Source organism: Vicugna pacos, chromosome 10 (genome assembly GCF_048564905.1).
Source record: "Vicugna pacos chromosome 10, VicPac4, whole genome shotgun sequence".
Lineage (NCBI taxonomy): Eukaryota > Metazoa > Chordata > Mammalia > Artiodactyla > Camelidae > Vicugna > Vicugna pacos.
Window position 1 is genome coordinate 32852914 of NC_132996.1, and position 20465 is coordinate 32873378.

At 36.8% G+C, this 20465-nt stretch overlaps 1 protein-coding gene across 4 annotated transcripts in view; it reads left to right on the forward strand.

Annotated features, from left to right (window-relative positions):
* The first annotated feature begins 779 nt into the window (after nucleotides 1-779).
* Nucleotides 780-20465, forward strand: part of ZNF143 (zinc finger protein 143) — a 58520-nt gene continuing 38834 nt past the window's right edge. Inside the window, exons 1-5 of one of the 4 annotated variants that reach the window (XM_006203514.4) lie at nucleotides 780-890; nucleotides 17562-17680; nucleotides 18005-18097; nucleotides 18930-19013; nucleotides 19554-19637. In XM_006203514.4, the coding sequence (XP_006203576.1) occupies nucleotides 17569-17680; nucleotides 18005-18097; nucleotides 18930-19013; nucleotides 19554-19637 (373 nt within the window). In that variant the 5' untranslated portion in view covers nucleotides 780-890; nucleotides 17562-17568. The remainder of the gene's footprint in view (nucleotides 891-17561; nucleotides 17681-18004; nucleotides 18098-18929; nucleotides 19014-19553; nucleotides 19638-20465) is intronic. The other 3 variants (XM_006203515.2, XM_015238578.3, XM_015238579.3) reach the window with 3 other exon arrangements.

Consider the following 20465-nt stretch of genomic DNA (forward strand, 5'->3'; position numbering starts at 1 on the left):
AAGTTAGCGACACCATTACAGACGACTTCAAAATGTAAACCTAACCAACATGAAAGCGCAAAAGCACCCGCAGTGTCGCCTAGCAAGTCCAAGACCAACGGCCCGTTGTCAGGCTCCGCCGGAGCTCCAGCTGAGGCAGGAGGCTTATCCTCCCACCAATGCTGATGTCCGGCATCTGGAAAGGTATAGGCCGACTTAGCAGCCAGTCACCATCATACAGCAGCTCGCGAGAAAGCAGAGCCGCCGCCCAAGACCAAAGACCTCAACTGGCACCGAGAGCCCCCAGGGAGCGGTCTGGCGTGCCATCCTCTTCTACTTCCCTCCCAACAGGGCGACACTCGGCAATCGCTAGGCGAAGCCCAACCGGTCTCCAAAACGCGCTCCAGCAAGCCCACCCGGAGAGCCAAGGCCACCTTCTAGCCCCTGTGGGGAAAATGGCGCCTGTCACCCCTTCTCCCTCCCGGCTAGTCACAAGGACCAGCCTCCCTCCCTCGCTACAAAATGGCGCCTCCTGCTGGGGCCCCAGAATCGGCATAATTCACTTCTCAGCGAGGCGGGGTCGGTCTGGGATGAGCGGTTCTACCAACCAGTCAGACACAGGAAGTTTGGTCCCGCACTTGCGCAGGCCACTCAGGCGCCGGCTGTAAGACCAGGCGAGGCTGACGTCACGCAAAAGGGGCGAGGATAAGGCGGTCTCCTTCCACGTCGCCTAAATTTGAGCCAATGGCAAGCAGAAAGCGTCCAGTGAGTGACGTAAAGACAACCCAATGGAGGCTGGGGGCGGGCCTCAGACCCGCTATGCGGGTTGCGGGGCCTGGGGGCCGGGCGGCTGTTTCCTGTCCTGGTGCATGGTGGTCGGACGAAGGAATTGTTGGAAAATTTTCGCGGAGGTTCGTATATAAATGTGTTTTTACCCAGTGTGCATTATTCTCCGCCCGGCCGCCGCCCTCAGCGCGGCGGCGCGGGCCCGCTTGGGCCCGGGCTCTGACTTCGGCTGCTCAGCCTCCGCCACAGGCCCTGTCGATCCTACGGCAGGCCGCGGTAGCAGTGCCTGGGCAGAAGCAGAGTTTATTAATAACCCGCGGCCGCCACTCTGGGGCGGCGGAGCTTTTCTCACTGAGGACGCACCCCCCCCCCGTCTCTGCGCACTGCGCCCCGCCTGTTCCCCTCAGGGGACCGCCGAGGGGAGGGAGTGAATGAGGGGAGGGTGGAGCCCTCGGGACCCTAGCGGCTCTTCTCGTCTTGACCTCTGCGCGGAGCGAGTCCCAAGGCGCCGCCGACGCGAAGCTCTTTCGGCTGGGACGCCGGGCCCCGGTCCTCACCAGGCTCTAGCTAGGACGCCGGCGGCTGGATTGGCGGAGGGCCTCCCCGGGATTCCCCCCGCAGATCTTACCTAGAATTTCCTCCCACTCAGATCGTGCACAGATTTCTTGTTTCCCTCACTTTTGTTTTAAATTTTAATTTTTGGGTTATTGAGGCCTAACATCGATTATTAGAAATTGTCAATTTTATCATTCCCTCTTTTTATTCTGTTTTGGCCAAAGAGTGAACAAATCCTTTCGTTGCTTTGTAAGATTTTATTGTGGAACGTGAATCAGTTTTTATTCTTTCCCCTATTGCTTTTTTCCCGCATTAACAAAGTTAAGTAAAAAGTAGATAAGAATATTATTGCTAAACCAATTATTTGTTTAAAATCAACTTCAACCTTTGCTTTGGAAATGTCCAGTCAGCTAGTGTAATCAAGTGGGGATGTGATGAAAAATTGTAGGTTCGAGGTTGTGGTCGGCTTTGTTCTGAATCTTACGAAAGACACACTTTTGCGAAAGTTGACAGAAATCTGTGTTTAACATTTTCTTTTGCTGAGTGCGTTCTTTCAGTTCATTGTTAAGTGTTTAGTAATAGAGTAGGTAATGAGATAACCCCAAAGCCCCGGTAAGATTCGTAACTAATTTTATCCAGTTGTATTTTAATTACCTTGGAAATTCACTACTTATTTAGCAATCTCAAAATGATTGCCTATTTTTTCCATAGTCCCCTTTTGTTTTTGAAAAATAATGGCTTTGTTGATACAATTCACATACCTTTACAATTCACCCATTTAAAGTATGTAGTTAGGTAGGTTTAATATATTCACAGCGTTGTGCAACCATCACAGTTTTGAAACATGTTCATCACCTTCCAAAAACTATACCCATTAAGTTACTCCCCACATCCCCTTAACAGTCTTCTTTTTCCCACCACTAACCTACAGATTTGTCTATTCCAAACATTTCATGTGAATAGAATCAAACATATTTGTGAGCTTTTGTGACTGGTTTCTTTCACTTAGGGTGATATTTGCAAGGTTCATTCGTGTTATCGCATATATCAGTACTTCATTTCTCTTCATTACCAAATGGTATTTCGTTGTATGGGCATAACACCTTTTATTTATCCATTCATCTGTTGATGGACATTTAGGTTGTTTACACCTTTTGTCTTATTATGTGTAATGCTGATATGAACATTCATGTGACAAGTTTTTGTGTGGATATTTATTTTCATTTCTTTTGGATGTATATATCTAGGAGTAGAATTCCTTGGTTGTTTGGTCCTATGGTAACTCTATGACTAACTTTTTCAGGAATTGTCAGACTGCTTTGTGAAGTGGCAGCACCATTTTACATTCCTACTAGCAGCGTATGAGAGCTCCCTTTTCTTTATATCCTTGCCAACACTTGTTATGATCAGTCTTTTTGATGGTAGCCATCCTAGTGGGTATGAGGTGATATCGCTTGTGATTTTGGTTTGCATTTGCCAGTGGCTAGTGGTGTTGAGCATTTTTCCATGTACTTATTGGCCATTTGTGTATCTTCTTTGGAGAAGTATCTATTTGGGGCTTTTCCCCCTTTTAAAGTTGGATTGTTTACTGTTGAGTTGTAAGCGTTTATTATATAACGATCCTTTATCAGCTACGTGATTTGCAAAATATCCATTGTCCTTTGCTATAAGTTGGGATATTACTGTGAAATAAGAATTCATCGTATTCTTCATGGAAAGATGACCTAGCTGAATTGGGGAATTGTGCTTCTATTATTACTTTAGCTGTTAATTATTAAATATTTATAATGTATATGCAGTTTGTGATTATTTGAGAACTTTGAGTCCTGATGCTTTCCTCATTACTTAATTTTGAAATTTTTATCTAGTTTTTGTTTTTAATCTGAGGTTTTACCTAGTTCTTTTTGCTCCTGGCTTTATTTCATGACAAAATAATTTTTTAAAGAGTTGGGTTGCTTTGTCATTGTTGCTTTTTATGCTTAATTTGCATTTGAGGGGTGGCCTCTGTGAGGCAGTGTTTAAACTTTCTTATACTGTCAAAATGATTTTGTTTTTAAGATGAATTTAGAGTAAGAAATCTCCCTCCCCCTTATAGAAATAAAAAATTGAAAATAATGATACACTTTTCTTCATACTTTCCCATAGATCTAATCTCATTTTAAAACTATGCCACAGTGGGAACTGTGTACCCTGTGGCAATAACTTATCCGTTAATGTAGACACACGGGCATTTAATTCCAAACAACTTTTTTTGTACTTAAAGTACCACTTTACTTTAACTTTGGCTAGGCACTGAGTTAAGTGATTTGTTGAGTGGTTTATATATCTACATGAACTTAATTATCTTCACTGCAAACCTAAGTCAAGTACTGGTTATCCCTATTTTGTGGGTAAGTCAACTGAAGTTTAGAGTAACTTGACCAACTATTACAGAGCAAAACTGGGAATTGAACCTATGGCTGGCTCAAAAGCCCAATCTCTCAACTGAGTTATTCAGTAACCTACCAAATACCAACCTCTTTAACTTTTTTTTCTTTAACTTTTAAAATATAATACGTCTGTAGTTCCTAGAAGGATACAGATTTTTGAGTACTGTACATAATATGGCAGAGCACAGATGTTATTGTGCTATTTATATACATCCTTTAAAAATTTTTTTATTTTAAAAATTTAAAATTTTTTGTGGGTTTTTTTGGAAGGGGAATTAGGTTTGTTTGTTTGCTTAATGGAGGTACTGGGGATTGAACCCAGGACCTCGCATGCACTCTACCACTGAGCTATACCTTCCCCCTATATACATCTTTCAGTTAAATAATGATGAATGCAATTGGCCTTGTTTTGAAAATAGAGAGATTTATATAGTATGGATGTAGTGGTCACCAAGTAGTTGGAATCGTTTAAATCAATGGCAGTTTATATGCACTATATACATAAAATACAATAGCATATTATAAGAAGTGAGGCACAATTAAAAGAGCATTGTAGTAAGAGAATACATAATCTTTAATCCTGTTTTAGGCAGTTAACTAGCCATGACCTCATACAAATTGCATTTATTTGTTTAGCAAATACTTACTAGGCATGTACCATGTTCCAGGCATTCTTTTAGACACTGGAAATTCAAGGGTAAACAGGACAGATCAGGGCCCTGCTGTCGTGGAACTGAGAGTTCACTTAGAAATTCTGATAAATACTACAAAGAAGATAGAGTTCTGTGATAGAGAATAAAGGGGTGGTGGTAGAATGGATATTTTAGACAGGAGACGATGCTAAACAATTTGTGCAAAAGTAAGATGAGTTATGTGTGTTCTAGGAACTAGAAGGTCAACATGGCTGGATGTATATAATGGAGGATAATTGTGAAGCACTTTGCAACATGAGTTATGTTAAACTCATTAGATATTTATTGAATACAATCTTAGGTGTCAAAGTTCCAAAGACCCATAGATCACAGTACTTACAGTTTAATTGGGAGCACTGAATGTGGGAGTAAAAAGGATTGGTTAGAGGAGGGAGGAACCTTAGATTATCAGGAATCAGAAGCCTTTTAGCCAAAAAACAAGGTTCTGTAAACCTCACTTTTCTCACCTGTAGAAGGAAAACTGGCATGTTTTGAGTACATCTTGAGTGCGAAGGGCTTTACGTACATTATTTTACTTAATTCTTTTACAACAGCCCTATCAGGTGGGTGTTCTTCCATTTTATGAAAAGGAGAAATGGAACCTCAGCAGCAGGTTAATTGCCCAGGAGCTGAGTGAGAGCAGGATTCAAATGCATAGAAGGCCATCATATAGGATTCAGATGATAGCCGGACTGAGATCTGGGTAGTGAGGGACAGAGGAACCATGGACAAACCAGTGACAGTTAAAGGCTGTTCCCTGTATCTGGACTGCCTTTTCTACTCTTCCTACTCCTACGAAATATTTACTTATCTTTTTATTCCCAAATACACATGTATTTGCCTTTGCACACCTGAGGCAAAGTTAGGCACTCCTTACCATTAATGCTTCTGTTTATAGTAATTTTTTTAAGAATATCTAGTTTGTTGATTGTTTGTTTTTTAATCTACTGAGCATTGGCAGATGGGTTTTGGCACTTGTGACCAAAGCAGACCAGAATTCTTTCTAAAAAAAAATTTTTTTTTTAACGGAGGTCCGGGAGATTGAAATCAGGGCTGTGCGTGCTAAATGTGCCCTCTACCACTGAGTTATACCTTCCCCTCTAAAGTAACTCGTTTTAAAAGCATGAAAATAATACATGGTGAATTTCTTTTTAACTTATAGAGTGTATACAGTAAAATTTAAAAGACTCATTACCACTCCACCCTCATCTCCTAGTCCCATTTCTGGGAGGTAACCACTTGAATTTTTAAATGTATATACAAACATATGCAGATATTTATATACATTTTTAAAAACATGAATACAGTCATATGATATATAGTGTTCTGCAATTTACTCTTTCCCACATATAAAGTTTCTGGGACATGTTTCCAACCATTTCATATAGATCTATCCATCCTTTTTAATGTCTGCATGTTTCATTTATGAATGTCTTGTAATTTACTTAACCTGTCCTTACTGATGTACTTTTAGATTTTTGACTTTTTCTTTGCCATTATAAATAATACTGCAGTGAACTTTATACACTTACGAGAGTGTCTAGAAAAATTACTTGGTTGAAGATTTGCATTTAAAATTTTGATAGATAATGCCAGGTTGTTCTAATCATTGCGAGTTTCCACCACCCTTCCCCCACATTCTGTTTTAATTATGTTTTCACTAGTCTCCCACCATAGAAAGAGTTTCTTAAAAGCAAAGACCACTTATTTTTTACCTCTCTATATCCCTGAAAGCATGCACATTGTCTGCTGTGTTGTGTGTGAATACAAATATACTTGTATACTTACATACATATATATCTGTATACATGTATAAATACATAAACTACTCAAAATATTTGTAAAATATATGTTATTTCGTACTTTGACCATGGTGAAGTGAAGACCTAAAGGACAATAATAGGAGCTGAAATTGGAAAGGTAGGTAGGGGACAGATTGGTGAGTACCCTGAATGTCAGACTAAGGAATTGAACTGTAGTCTGTAGGTAGTACAAGTATAAAAGATTGGAGGGGTAAAATGTTCGAATCTAGAAGGATTCCGTCTTAAGATTCCTTTGCAAGGATCTTAAGTTCTTGCTCGTCTTTAAGTAATCCAAACTGAAATGTATTATACTAGTGATCTGTTTAGAAAAGCAATGCTGGACCGATCCACAGACTAATTCTCAGAGAAAAGGCCTTGGCCTGGTATCAAAAATTGACTAATGAATGTATGTTTATATATTTATAGTAAAATATTTAAGATATATGCCATACCTTTAATCTTTTGGACTAATTATTCATTTGTTTTTAGAGCTTCTAGTGCCAATAAAGATGTGGTAAAACAAGCATACTCATGTTGCTGGTGGCAGTGCAGTTAGCACAACACTAAAAAAGTAATGGAAGCAAATTGTAATAAGCCATAAAAAATGCTCATTTTTTGATCCCATAATCTTCATCTTGGGAGTTTATTTTAGTGATGTAATCTACTGCACCCTCCCCAAAGCTATATTTACAAATATATTAATTAAAAGATTATTTTTTATGATGAAATGATATGTGGTTAGCACATAATAAGAAAAATGGTAACTGTCCTGTAAGGGAAATTAATTTGTTAAACGTGAATTAAAAGTGATCATTGTGAAGACTATTTGACAACATGAGAAATTTTATAGAAATGGAAACAACTGAATACAAAATGTTATCTATATATATTTATAATGCCATAAAAATTGTGTATGCATGCAGATAGGAAGAGTTAGAGAAGAAAACTAGGGAATCAAAAGATTTGACTTGTTAAGCTATTGGGAATTACTCTTAACTTAAATTTTTATTACAATATTGTATGCAATGAAAATTTTAATGGTATACAAGAAAAATAAGATAGTGGCAGTGTTATTGGGCTGGAAGGATGAGACACTGAGGCAAAGAAAGCAGTAAAGAGGTTATTGCAATAGTTAACGTGTGAGGAGTTGAAAAAAGAAGGATTTTGAAGGGTAAAATTCAGAGTTGGCAGTTGCCTTGTTAGGAATTTAAGAATGAGCATTTAGTCAAGGATGACTTTCTATCATTTTCATCTGGTGTCTGGGTTTGGTGAAAATAGCCGGGTCCACATGGCAAATAGATTAGAGTGAAAAGATGAATTGACAAACCTTAATGGTGTGTATGGAATACATTGTGTTTATTCAGACAGAGCACAACATGTATTTTGATATTAAGTGAATGATACATAAAGTGAAGATACATGCACCCCAGTGTTTGCAGCAGCACTGTTTACAATAACCAAGGTATGGAAGCCACCTAAGTGTCCATCATCAGATGAATGGATAAAGAAGATGTGGTGTACATATATACAATGGAGTATTATTTAGCCATAAAAAGACTGGAAATTTGCCATTTGTAACAACATGGATGCACTTGGATGGTATTGTGCTTAGTGAAGTAAGTCAGACAGAGAAAGACAAATATCATATGGTATCATTTATATGTGGAATCTAAAAAAATGGTACAAAACAGAAACAGACTTATCAGTCATAGAAAACAAACTTATGGTTACTAAAGGGGAAAGGGAGGTGGGAGGAATAAATTAGAAGTTTGAGATTAACAGATACTCATTACTAGGACCTACTGTATAGCACAGGGAACTATATTCAGTATCTTGTAATAACCTATAATGGAAAAGAATCTGAAAAAGAATATATATATATGTATGTATATATGTATATGTATGTATATAACTGGATCACTTTGCTGTACACCTGAAACACATCATTGTAAATCAGTTGTACTTCAATTTAAAAAAAGGTGAATGACGAGGTGAGGCATTCCCAGGAGACCTCTCCGCCCACCTGTTGGATAGTGTCTACCTGGGATTTCAAGGTGAAAGATGAGATGGAGGCTGAAATTTTTCCCTTTCGTGTGACATTTGGCCTTTCTGTTTATGGCTGAGGGGAGGAAGAATCGCTGGCAGACTTTCAGGTAGGGCAATTTGATTTGAGACATGTGTAAATGTTTTTAATTGATGTATTATAGTTCTGTTTGTAAATCAGGAGTACATGTTAGATTCAACTGGTGAGCTTGAATTGAGGACTCTGTGGAAGACAAAGTTTAAGGAAAATATGCTAGGAAATACATGTCTATTATTAAAAATCTGTTGTTTATAGTCACCTTTAGAAATTATTTTTTGTCTTCCTTTTGGAGAAAGAAAACTTTCAGAAGGAATAGGAGATTTTTTTTCCTCTTTTTTAATTGAAGTAGAGTTGATTTACAGTATTTGTTTCGCATATACATCATAGTGATTCAGTATTTTTATACACTGAAATTGTTTATTTTTAGCTTTTATTTTTATTTTATCTCTTTATGTAGCTGTAATGAGATTCTTATCTTTTGCATACAAAATGTACTTAGATTATTATTTTAAGGTAAAGTTGTGGTGGTGGTTGCCAGTTTGGCTTAAATGTAATTTAAAGAGAACAAAGTAGTACATAATTACCTCATGTGAGAACAAACCACTGGTTTCCTTAAATTTGCATCTTATTTTTTTACAGAAGTTAATGAAAGAGTGCTGAAACAGTGCTGGTATAGCTAGCCAGCTTGTCTGTGCTACAACTAGTAGGCCATTTTCCTTCAACTCTAGTACTTAAGGTTGTGTTCAGTTTTCCACTCTCAGGTATAAGAGGTAATGGGAGACAAAAATATCTAAATATATGCAGAAATATCATGCCTTTTCTACTTATATGTTCAATGGAAGTAGAGTTGTTTTCCATAGAAAGGATGTACTCAGTGCTTCTGTATATATGTTCCATCTGTTTTTTTCTGGCATGTAGATACTTCAATCTGCAAATGTTGAAAACAACTAGTGATTTGACTTGAAACATGATTCTTACTGATGAATCTGTTTGATTGAAGCATATTATGAGATTTTTAAAAAATGGTTATCTAAACTAATCTATGTGAGTCAAGATTGTCTTTCTCTTCTTTTGGTTATTCAGGCTATTGGGTGCATAAACCTGTTATTGCCATCTATTACTTTGATTTAAAATTTAGAGTTTAATTCACATTGAGTGAATAAAGTTAAAAGGTTACACTTAAACTATATATTTATAATACAATACCACTTTTAGCTTTTTTTTAATATTAGGGTTTGAGGTAAGATTTAGTTTGAAAAATAGGATTCTAACTACTAATAAAGATTTAATAGCTTCCATATTATGCACTGATTTTTTTAAATGAGGTTAGTTTTCCAAACTGAAAAAGTGGTTTGAGAAATGAAGTATACTAAGAGTAGAAGTATTCCTGAGAACTGAAATCTGAAGATTCTTTAAGGTGAGGTTTTCTTTTTCCATCCCTTGTTGAAACTTTACTCCTAAAGACTGAATTGAAGGACAACCCACAGAATGGAAAAAATATTTGCAATTCCTGTATCTGGTAAAGGATTAATATCCAGAATATATAAAGAACTCTTAGCACTCAATAATATGACAAATAACCATTAAAAAATTTTTTTTTACCAGAGCCACTGGGGGATTGAATCCAAGACCTTGCACATGCTAAGCATATGCTCTACTACTGAGCTATAGCCACCATATATCCCAGTTCATTTTTTTAAATAGGCAAAGGACCTGAGCAGATAATTCTCCAAAGAAGATATACCAAAGGTTGATTAATACATGTAAAGATGTTCAACATTAATAGCCATCAGGGAAACACCAGTCAAAACCACAGTGTGATACCACTTCATACCCACTAGGATGGCTACAATCAAAAAGACTAATAACAAATGTTAACTAGGATATCAAGAAATTGGAATGCTCATGCATTGCTGGTGGGAGTATAAAATGGTGCAACTGCTTTGAAAAAGTTGGACAGTTCCTCAGAACTTTAGCATAGTGTTACCATATGACCCAGCAATTCTACTTCTAGGTGTGTGTGTGTATATATATATATATATACTCGAGAGAAATGAAACACGTTCACACAAAATCTTGTACACAAATATTTGTAGCATTATTTATGATAGCCAAAAAGTGGAAACAATTCAAATGTCTATCAGCAGATGAATGGATAAATAAAATGTGGTACATTCATACAGTGGAATATTATTCTACAGTAAAAAGGAATGAAGTACTGATGTATGCTACAACATGGAGGAAACTTGAAAACATGTTTTTTTGTTTGTTTTTAAACTTTTTTTTTTATTGAGTTACACTCATTTTGCAATATTGTGTCAAATTCCAGTGTAGACCACAATTTTTCACTTATACATGAACATGCATATATTCATTGTCACATTTTTTTCACTGTGAGCTACCACAAGATCTTCTATATATTTCCCTGTGCTATACAGTATAATCTTGTTTATCTATTCTGCATATACCTGTCAGTATCTACAAATTTTGAACTCCCAGTCTATCCCTTCTCACCCTCCTCCCCCATGAGCAACCACAAGTTTGTATTCTATGTCTATGAGTCTGTTTCTGTTTTGTATTTATTTATTTTATAATTTTTTTTTTAAATTCCACATATGAGCGATCTCATACGGTATTTTTCTTTCTCTTTCTGGCTTACTTCACTTAGAATGACATTCTCCAGGAATATCCATGTTGCTGCAAATGGTGTTATGTTGTTGGTTTTTATGGCTGAATAGTATTCCATTGTATAAATATACCACCTCTTCTTTATCCAGTCATCTGTTGATGGACATTTAGGTTGTTTCCATGTCTTGGCTATTGTAAATAGTGCTGCCATGAACATTGGGGTGCAGGTATCTTTTTGAAGTAGGGTTCCTTCTGGATATATGCCCAGGAGTATGATTACTGGGTCATATGGTAAGTCTATTCCTAGTCTTTTGAGGAATCTCCATACTGTTTTCCACAGTGGCTACACCATGAAAACATTATGTTTAAGTGAAAGAAGGCAGTTACGAAAGACCACATACTATGATTCCATTTATATGAAATGTCCAGAATAAGCAAATCTATAGAGATAGAAAGTAGATTAGTGATTGCCTAGGGCTTTGGGAAGTGGGAAGTAGGGTTTTCTTTTTGAGGATAATAAAAATACTTTGAATTCAGGTTGTGGTGGTTATACAATTCGGAATATACTAAAGCCATTGAATTGTGTACCTTAAATGGGTAAATTTTATGGTATGTGAATTATATCTTAATAAAGATCATTTCAAAAAAGAAAAGCATAAACAGGAGGAAGGTTCCTCTTGAATAACATGTCTCCAGAACCTTTTTTTATTTTGTTTTCTTTCTTCTTTGGCAATACCCTTGTACAGTAGTAGGAGAAAATAGTGAATAAGATGGAGACACAGAGCTATACAATCTCTTCTCCTTAGCTTTAGATTACTGATAAGTGTTAATAGCAAGCATATATGTAATGCCAGTGCTGTTCCAAGGAATGTATGTTTAACACAAATACCTCACTACACCTCTGTGAAGTACCTTCCATGTACAGGTAGGGAAACTGGCGTAGAGTGGTTAAGTAAGTTGCCCAAGGTCACATAGATAATATGTGGTAAAATGAGATTTTGAAGCAGGCTGTCTGGCTCCAGAGTCCTCATTCTTAAGTATAATGTTCTACTACCTCTTATAAGCATTCTTTCCTAGGTAAGGGAGATTCGAGCTACTGGGTTGGTGATTGCATTTGTCATTGAGGTAGAAAATACAAAATGAGAATTTTGTGGGAGACTGTGTTAAGATAGAGGTGACTATGGACCACGAAGCTCACCAAAGCCAGTAAGTAGCTAGATATATATATAGATCAGGAGCCCTGAAGAGAAAAGACTAGATAGATTTTAAAGAACTTACATATTCTTTGAAGCCATGGATACAGATATGATATTCCAGGAGGAAGAGTACGTAAAATGAAAAAACTAAGACAGAAACTTGAGAATGCTAACTATTTAGGAACCCATAGGAGAAATGGAAAAGGATTAGTTAGGAAGCTGGAGAAAACCAGGAGTGTGTGGATGTCATAGAAGCCAAGCCAAGAGAATGCTCTAAGAAGGAGATAAAGGTCAAAGGTATCGAATCAGATATAAGACTGAAAAGTATCCATCACATTTTTTTGTGTGTGTGTTTAACTCTTGTAACACCTGATCATTTTTAAAACTCATCCATGTTTAATTTGATGAGTTTTGGCAGTTATGTATACACTCAGATGATCACCCAAAAGAAGACAGAACATTTCCATCACCACAGAAAATTCCCTTGTTCCTCTTTACAGTTAGTCCCCCAACCTTGCAACCACATTTTGATTTCTACCACTGTAGATTAATTTTGCCTGTAGGAGTTATATTAATGGAATGATACAATATGTATTATTTTGTCTGTCTTATTTCCCTCAGCATAATGTTTTTGAGAGTCTCCAGTGTTATTATATGTACATGTATGTAGTTTGTTTCTCCTTATTGCTAGGTATTAATCTACTGTATGATTTTATCACTTCTTTATCCATTCTTTTATTGATGGACATTTGAATTCATTCCAATTTGGAACTATTAGGAATAAAACTGCTATGGATGTTCTTGTACAAGTCTTTTTATGGATGAATATTTTCATTTTTCTTGGGTAAATATACCTAGGAATGGCCATTAAATTTCATGTTAAAGTGAAGGTTTGTGACCACAGCCAGAGCAGTTTCAGTACTTAGGGAGAGAAACCAGATCGATGGCACTGGGAAATCAGAAAGTATTCTTAGTAATAACTATTAAGGAAAACGAGCCGTGATGAAGAGAAGTGGTAGCTGAGTCAGAGGCAAGATTTTATTTGATTTTATTTTTGTGTTTTAAGTTATTGATGGGAAGGAACTGGGAAAGAGAGAAGATTGTTTACAGAAGAGGTCCCTGAGATCCCTAAGGAGGAAAGACAGATGAAATGCAGAGTATAGGTTGGAAGGATTAGTCCTACCTTATGAGAAGATAATATGGTAGGAGAGAAAGAAGAAACGTGTGACAATGGAGAGATGTAATAGGCTTGTTGGCAGAGAATTCCTCTCTGATGACTTCTGTATTTTCTGTGAAGTTGGGGGTTGATTAATTTGCTGAAAATGAGGTGGTGAAGGAGACAGGGTCAGGGATAGCAGGAGAGGGAGTAGGGGTTGAAGGTTTGAGACAAATGGAAAGTATTTTAAATAGTCATCATGAAGAAACAAAGAACTGTAAGTATGCTGGACAGCTTTGGGGATTCAGAAGAGATTGGAAGAGCCCAAGAACTTTTATGGCCCTTCAGGACTATTCCATCAAATAAGTTGTTAGATCTGAAAAGTGCTTTGTAAATATGAGACCCATACAGTTATTTCTGACTAGAGGTGTATGTTTTAACTATCCATGTTTAGTGTCCTATTCAACATACTTTTTTGGACAAAGGATCTAATTTATTATAGAGTTGTGTGTCAGGAGTGCCCTCTGTGATTTTCATAATTATCTAACAATGGTTTGCTTCCCTTACCTGTGATAGGATAAGCAATTTGGGTAATAAATATTAACATATACAGTGTTTATCTTAAGGGAAATAAAGTACAATCTAGCCTTGTAGTTTTGAAAGGACTTTATGCTTTTTTTCATTGAGCAATGTCAGAAGTGGAGTTGGAGTATGTCAGTACCTTTCTCTTCTGCAGCTTCTATTCCTCAAACTCCGTAGTCTCAGTGAAAGCAAGCCAGGGCATGCTTAGCAAACTGAATTATGCGGATATTCCTGTAGCAAGCCATGTTGTTAGTGCTACTTTGTTGAGGTTTAGGAGAGACTTTTTTAAGGTTCTTTTTCATATCAGTGGTTCAGTTAAGATAAAACCATCACCAAAGTTGAGATTCCTGATAGACAGACCTAAATGTCCATTTCTAAATCCTTGTCTCTGTTCTCGCCTCTTTTTCTCACAAGTATTTTTAGTTTTAGGTCTCCTAACCCTCATCTCAGCTGCCTGCCAATTTCAGATACTCCGTTTCTGAATTTCCTGGAACTTGACAGAGCCTTCAAGTTCTAACATTTCACCCATCCAATAGAATATTCTACTTCTTTAAAATTGGTAGTGTAAACTCTGTCCCTCCATTTTACCCTTTAGCATCCCGTGAAATCTATGAAAACTACCTCATTTGCCAGCATGTTCTAATTACTCTGTACTTAACTGAATTACATTCATCATTTGGAACGTACTTACTCCCTGGGTGTATTTAAATAAAACTGTAAAGATTTAAAGACAGTTTTCCACAAATGTGAATCAAAGAAGTGTAACTGAATCAATAAACTGCAAACCGTGGGTACAGGGTAGCCCACGATTTTTGTGTTGCTATACTAAGAAACCTCCTCATTCCAGGTTAAGAAATGTCGTAAGATGCAGCATGAATGACCAGACTTAAATGTAGAAGCACTTTTTTGGGGGGGCAAGGTAATTAGGTTTATTTATTTATTATTTATTTTAATGGAGGTACTGGGGATTGAACCCAAGACCTCATGCATGCTAAGCACGCACTCTCCGCACTGAGTTATACCCTCCCCAGAAGCGCTTTGTATAGTAGTAAATTTATAAGGAAAATTTGGAATTGAGACCAAGTAAAAGAAAGGCCTAGTTTCTCCGTTAAATGTTTAGGTGAAACCGGCCTGAGGTTAGGACCTGAGCTTGACAGCTTTTGGCCTGGTTTGTGTGGCTTCATGCAAAACCACATCTAGGATTTGTTAATCTGGATTTCTTTTAATATCATTTCTTGTCACAATAAAGATTACTTGCAATTGGAGTTCTTTCTTGTATACCTGAACCATTAGATTTATGTTTTCATAATAATTTGTGGTGATAATTGTCTAACAAATTAGACCAAACTTGAAATATCTAAGAGCTTCATGTTATAAAATATTGGTCTGATGTAGGTTTAAGCCACTGAGGAAACATTAATTTTTTGTTTTTTTTTTAAGGTATGAAGTCAGCTTAGTATTTAGTTAGTAATTTTAACCATCAATTTTAAGACATTCTTTTTCTTCTTGCCCATAATTCTGGATATTTTTCACTTTTAAAATTATGAAATCTATCAAACATAAGGAGGAGTACCTGTATAAGTAATTGAATAAACACTCATATACCCACTTGGTTTTTAACAGATCCTAACATTATGCCATATGTGTTCAGACCTTTTTTTAAAAATTATGGTAAAAAAAACAACATAAAATTTACCATCTTAACCATTTTTAAATGTAGAATACAGTAATGTTAACTATATACACACTGTCATGTGATAGATCTCTAGAACGTTTTCATCTTGGAAAACCTCAAACTCTATACCCATTGGATAACAACTCCCCCTTTCACCTTAGTACTTGACAGCAACCATCCTGTTTGCTAAGAGTCTGACTACTTTAGATACTTTATATAAATGGAATCATGCAGTATTTGTCTTTTTGTGACTAGCTTATTTCACTTAGAATAATATAGCAAGGAAGTATTGAAGTTTCAGTCTGCTCTGTGTTGTTTTGTTTTTGGTTTGAGGGGGAAGGTGATTAGGTTTCTTTATGTATTGTTAAAGTAATTTTTAAATTTAATTTTATTTTTTAGTGGAGGTACTGGGGATTGAACCCAAGACCTTGTGCATGCTAAGCACGCACTCTACCACTGAGCTGTACCCTCCCCCTTCATTCTGCTCTATGAACAATTATAGATTGTAAATCTTTCAGAAATCTCTGAAAAGTTAGCCCTTGATTGACTTTTATCACAGTGCCAGTACCTTTCTGTGAGCCTAAACCGTAGTCGCTGGCTTTAATCCAAAGAGGGTGCAGTTTATAGTGTTTACAAAACAAAAATCTTTTAGTCCTAAACATAAATATAATTGTAAATTATTACTACTATCTGCATATTGCTTTTTAAAATATTGACTAAAATCAGATCTTTAGACCTGGAAAGATCCTCAGGAGATCCTCTGGTCCAGTTCCCTGGCTCAAGGCAGCTAAGTTGTTATTAACTTTATTAATAATTATTGTTATTAACTCTTGTTTGAGACAACTCAAGGCCCACAGAGGTAGTGGGACCTGAAGGTGGGAAAATGGAGGAAGGGGGTTGTGGTGGTGATTGGTAAAAGAGCCATTCACTCATCCATTTATTCAGCACCTATTGTATGTCTTCTCTCTGTGCAAAGTATCTTTTAGGCACTTGAGTCAGCAGTGAGCAAACAGATAAAAATCCCTGTCTGTTCTAGTTGAGGAGGAAATAGATAAGAAACAAACAAAATAAGTAAATACATGTAATAAGTCAAATAATGAGTATTAATGCAGAAATATAAAGGAGGGAAGAGGGATGGGGTGTATCATCATTGGTGGGTGGAGGGTACAGTTTGAAATGAGGTGAACAAGGAAACTCTCATTGAAGCGACATTGAACAAAGACTTGAAGAAGATGATGGAATGATAATTCAGATACCAGGAGAATGTTTCAGGCAGAAGGAACATCAAACCTAAAGGTCCTGAGGCAGTAGACCCAGTGTGTTTGAGGAAAAGCAAGGACACCAGTGTGGCTGAAATGGAATGAAAGAGATAGAGAGTGATAGAAAATGAGGGACAAGGTCATTGGCCTTACAGGCTAGTGTAATGACACTTGGCTTTGCTCTGATGAGAAACCATCAAAAGATTTTTATCAGAAGAGAGACACGATCTAACTTTTCCCTTCAAAAGGACACTCTGCTGTGTTGAGAAGAGACTGTGGGGAGGTCACAGTTAGAAACAGGGAGATCAGTTAGGATGCTATTGCAGTAGCATCTCAGTATGAGAGATGGTGGTGGTTGGATCAGGAAGGTAATGGTGAAACTTGTGAGAAGAGGCCAGATTCAGGTTAGATTCTGAAGACTGAGTCAACAGTATTGCTGATGGATTCTAAGTGGGAATCTTCAACCATGTTGAACCCAAAGAACACAATTTATGGGAATTTTAGATGTGGTACAAAACTGATAGGCAAGACTTGTCAGTGTGCTCAGTAGTTTATTGATGAATTATTAAAAGCATTCTCTGGAATTTGGGTTTATACTCTGTATATTTTAGTGATATTTCAGCCTATTTCAAACACTGTTCACTTCCTTAGCAGTTTTTTTTGTGGTTCATAATATTCTTTGTAGATTTTATTTCATATGCATCATTCTTTGTTCTCAATGCCTTTATTTTTCTTCAAGGTAGAAAATGTTGTTAGCCCAAATAAATCGAGATTCTCAGGGAATGACAGAGTTTCCTGGAGGAGGAATGGAGGCTCAACATGTTACCCTGTGCCTGACAGAGGCAGTAACTGTGGCAGGTGAGCAGTGGTATTTGAAGGGATCATGTGGGTTTGGGGATATTTGTCTTAAGGGAAAATGAAAGCTCATAACACTGTGTTTACTTCGCTCCCCGTTTAGCTAAAGGCAACACAAAGCTAAGCCTTTTTATGAGCATATTTACCTTGGTGTGGATGCTGGATACAGTAGGGCAGGGAAATTTTTTCTCTAAATGCTAGAAGAAATCCCATTTGAGTCTAAGTTAAGCAGTCTGCTTTTTGACTAACTTTTATTTTAAAAAATTAACTTAAACAGCATGCACGTACGATAGTTATCTAAAGAAAATAACTGTTCTTTTATAATAGATGGTGACAACTTAGAAAATATGGAAGGCGTAAGCTTGCAAGCAGTAACACTTGCAGATGGTTCTACTGCTTATATACAACACAGTTCTAAAGGTATGTACCTCATACAGCCCATTGAATATTACCAGCAATTCGTAACCTTAGAGTTGGAACACCTAGCAGTTATAACCCTTCCCAGTCCCTCCTAAAGACACTGTATTGCATACAGTAATTTTAAATAGTTTCCATTTAACTTAAATTTTGTTTTGATAATTTGAGGACACCTTTTGAGGTATTTGGACGATATTCTATAGAGTATCAAAATCAGTGAGGAAGAGGTGAAGGGGTGGTGTCCCCAGCCTATATTTAGTAAGATCTTTCTTGCTTTTACATTTCAAATTATTAGTTTTTACAAAATATGCATGAAAGTAGACATTTGATTTTGCCTGTATAACATTGTCTCTCAGTGTTTACTTTGCTTCAAGAAGTAGCCTAGTTCTCCACTTCCTTGTTTTTATGGAAAGCTGCTGAGCATATGTTTACGTAGTCAAGGAACTTATAACCCCCAGGAGTGAGAATGACAGCGGGCCTCACGTACACTGAGGTATCTGTCTATCTTCCCAGTTTCAGCTTCCCACTGTTCAGGGTCACTGTTCCAAAGTGGCTCTGACAACATGACTCACGTAGTTTGCTGTGATAAGCCACTCTTCCTCTTGAACTTGTCTAATTGAAAATTGGAGGGGAGGAAGGATGGCTGAGGGAGGATTTTCTGCTTTCTGTAGGATCACTGGATGTGTTATTGAATTGCCTCAGAACAATGAGGGAAGAATCAAGATGAACATGATCTTAAGTAGTGTATGTTTTTATAGTTGATATCATTTTGAAATTGTATAAGCTTTAAAATTTTTGCTTGTGCTGATTTATTGGCTTACATCTTTTGTTCTAGATGGAAAACTCATAGATGGTCAGGTCATTCAGTTGGAGGATGGTTCTGCTGCCTATGTTCAACATGTACCCATACCTAAGAGTAGTAAGTATTTGATACTTACTTATCCTCCTGATTCTCATAGTTCAGTGTTTGCTGCCTCCAGCTGCTTTTTACTACTTAAATTTGGTCCTGATCTCTAGTCCTTCTTCTCAAGGGGGAGATGGGTAGATGTCAAAGAGAGGATGCAAAGACCATTTTAACTTAACTGAGACATTGTCTCAAAGATACTGGAAAGGAACTTACTAGACTGCACTCTGGAGATAAATGGGCAACAGTTCTAAGTGAATATTTCTGTTATTTGAGCTAAATCCTACATATTTTCATTTTCTTCTTTTTTTTTCCACCCCTTCTTTCAACTTTCCTTATCCCCTGCTATAGATTCCTAGAACAGGTATTCTAATATCTTTCTACCTTCAAATCCTTACTCAGAGCAGCTTTGCTGAAATTATTTAAATATTTAAGGATCTGTAAAGCAAGTGTAGGTTTTTATGATGTGTTTAATGGTTTATTGGCTCTGTTGTTGCTGCGTTATCAGAACACGCTTGGAAAGCATGGGATCTAAATGTAAGCATTGTTCTTGAGCAGGGGACAGTTTGCGTTTAGAGGATGGTCAAGCAGTGCAGTTAGAAGATGGAACTACAGCATTTATTCACCATACCTCCAAAGGTAAATTAACTTTGAACATTTGTAAAATAAGAGAGTGGTTGGGTGTGGGAAAAATAAGACCTACCTTTAGTTGCTGAAGTGCTGTCATACTGTTCTTGTTCTCTGAAATATAAGATCGCAACTTTTGGCACAGTCTAAGGAAAATCTTTTCTAATTATTTGAGTTGTGCAGTAACAAGTTGGAATAGCAAACCTCTGTCCTTGGAAACTTCAAATAGAGGCTGCTTTTGAAATATGAAATTAGACATTTGAAAGTTGAAAGGGGTAAATTGGGTGTTCGAAATCTGCACCTCTTGGGGAGTGATGGAAATGTTAGCTATCTTGATTATGGTGTTGGTTTCATAGGTGTACACATCTATCATAATTCATCAAATTGTATGTCTGAAATATGTGTAATTTACTGTACAGGAATTGTACCACAATAAAGTTAAAAAAAAGAAATATAACTATTAAAAAGATATAGGGGGATTTAGGTTGTGGGTTCAGAGCTTATAGCATGGGGAGCTTCTTTTATAAAAAATAAGAATTACTAATACAAAACTATATGTGAATATTTATAGAGAGAAAAGAAATCAAGTTGTAAATTTTAAGAACAGAATAAATACCACAAGTGTGGAAATCAAGGAAATTGAACACTATTAGTAATTAACTGCCTGATACACTTCTCTAGATACATTTTCCCTATATAGTTTGGCTGTGTACTTTTTAGTCACCAATTTATATGGTAATGATCTTGTAATATTTTCTATAGCAAGAATAAAATAATTCACTTTTCATTCAGCTTGGCTTAGAGAAGTTTGTTTCCATTCATAACTCTTATTTTTAACTG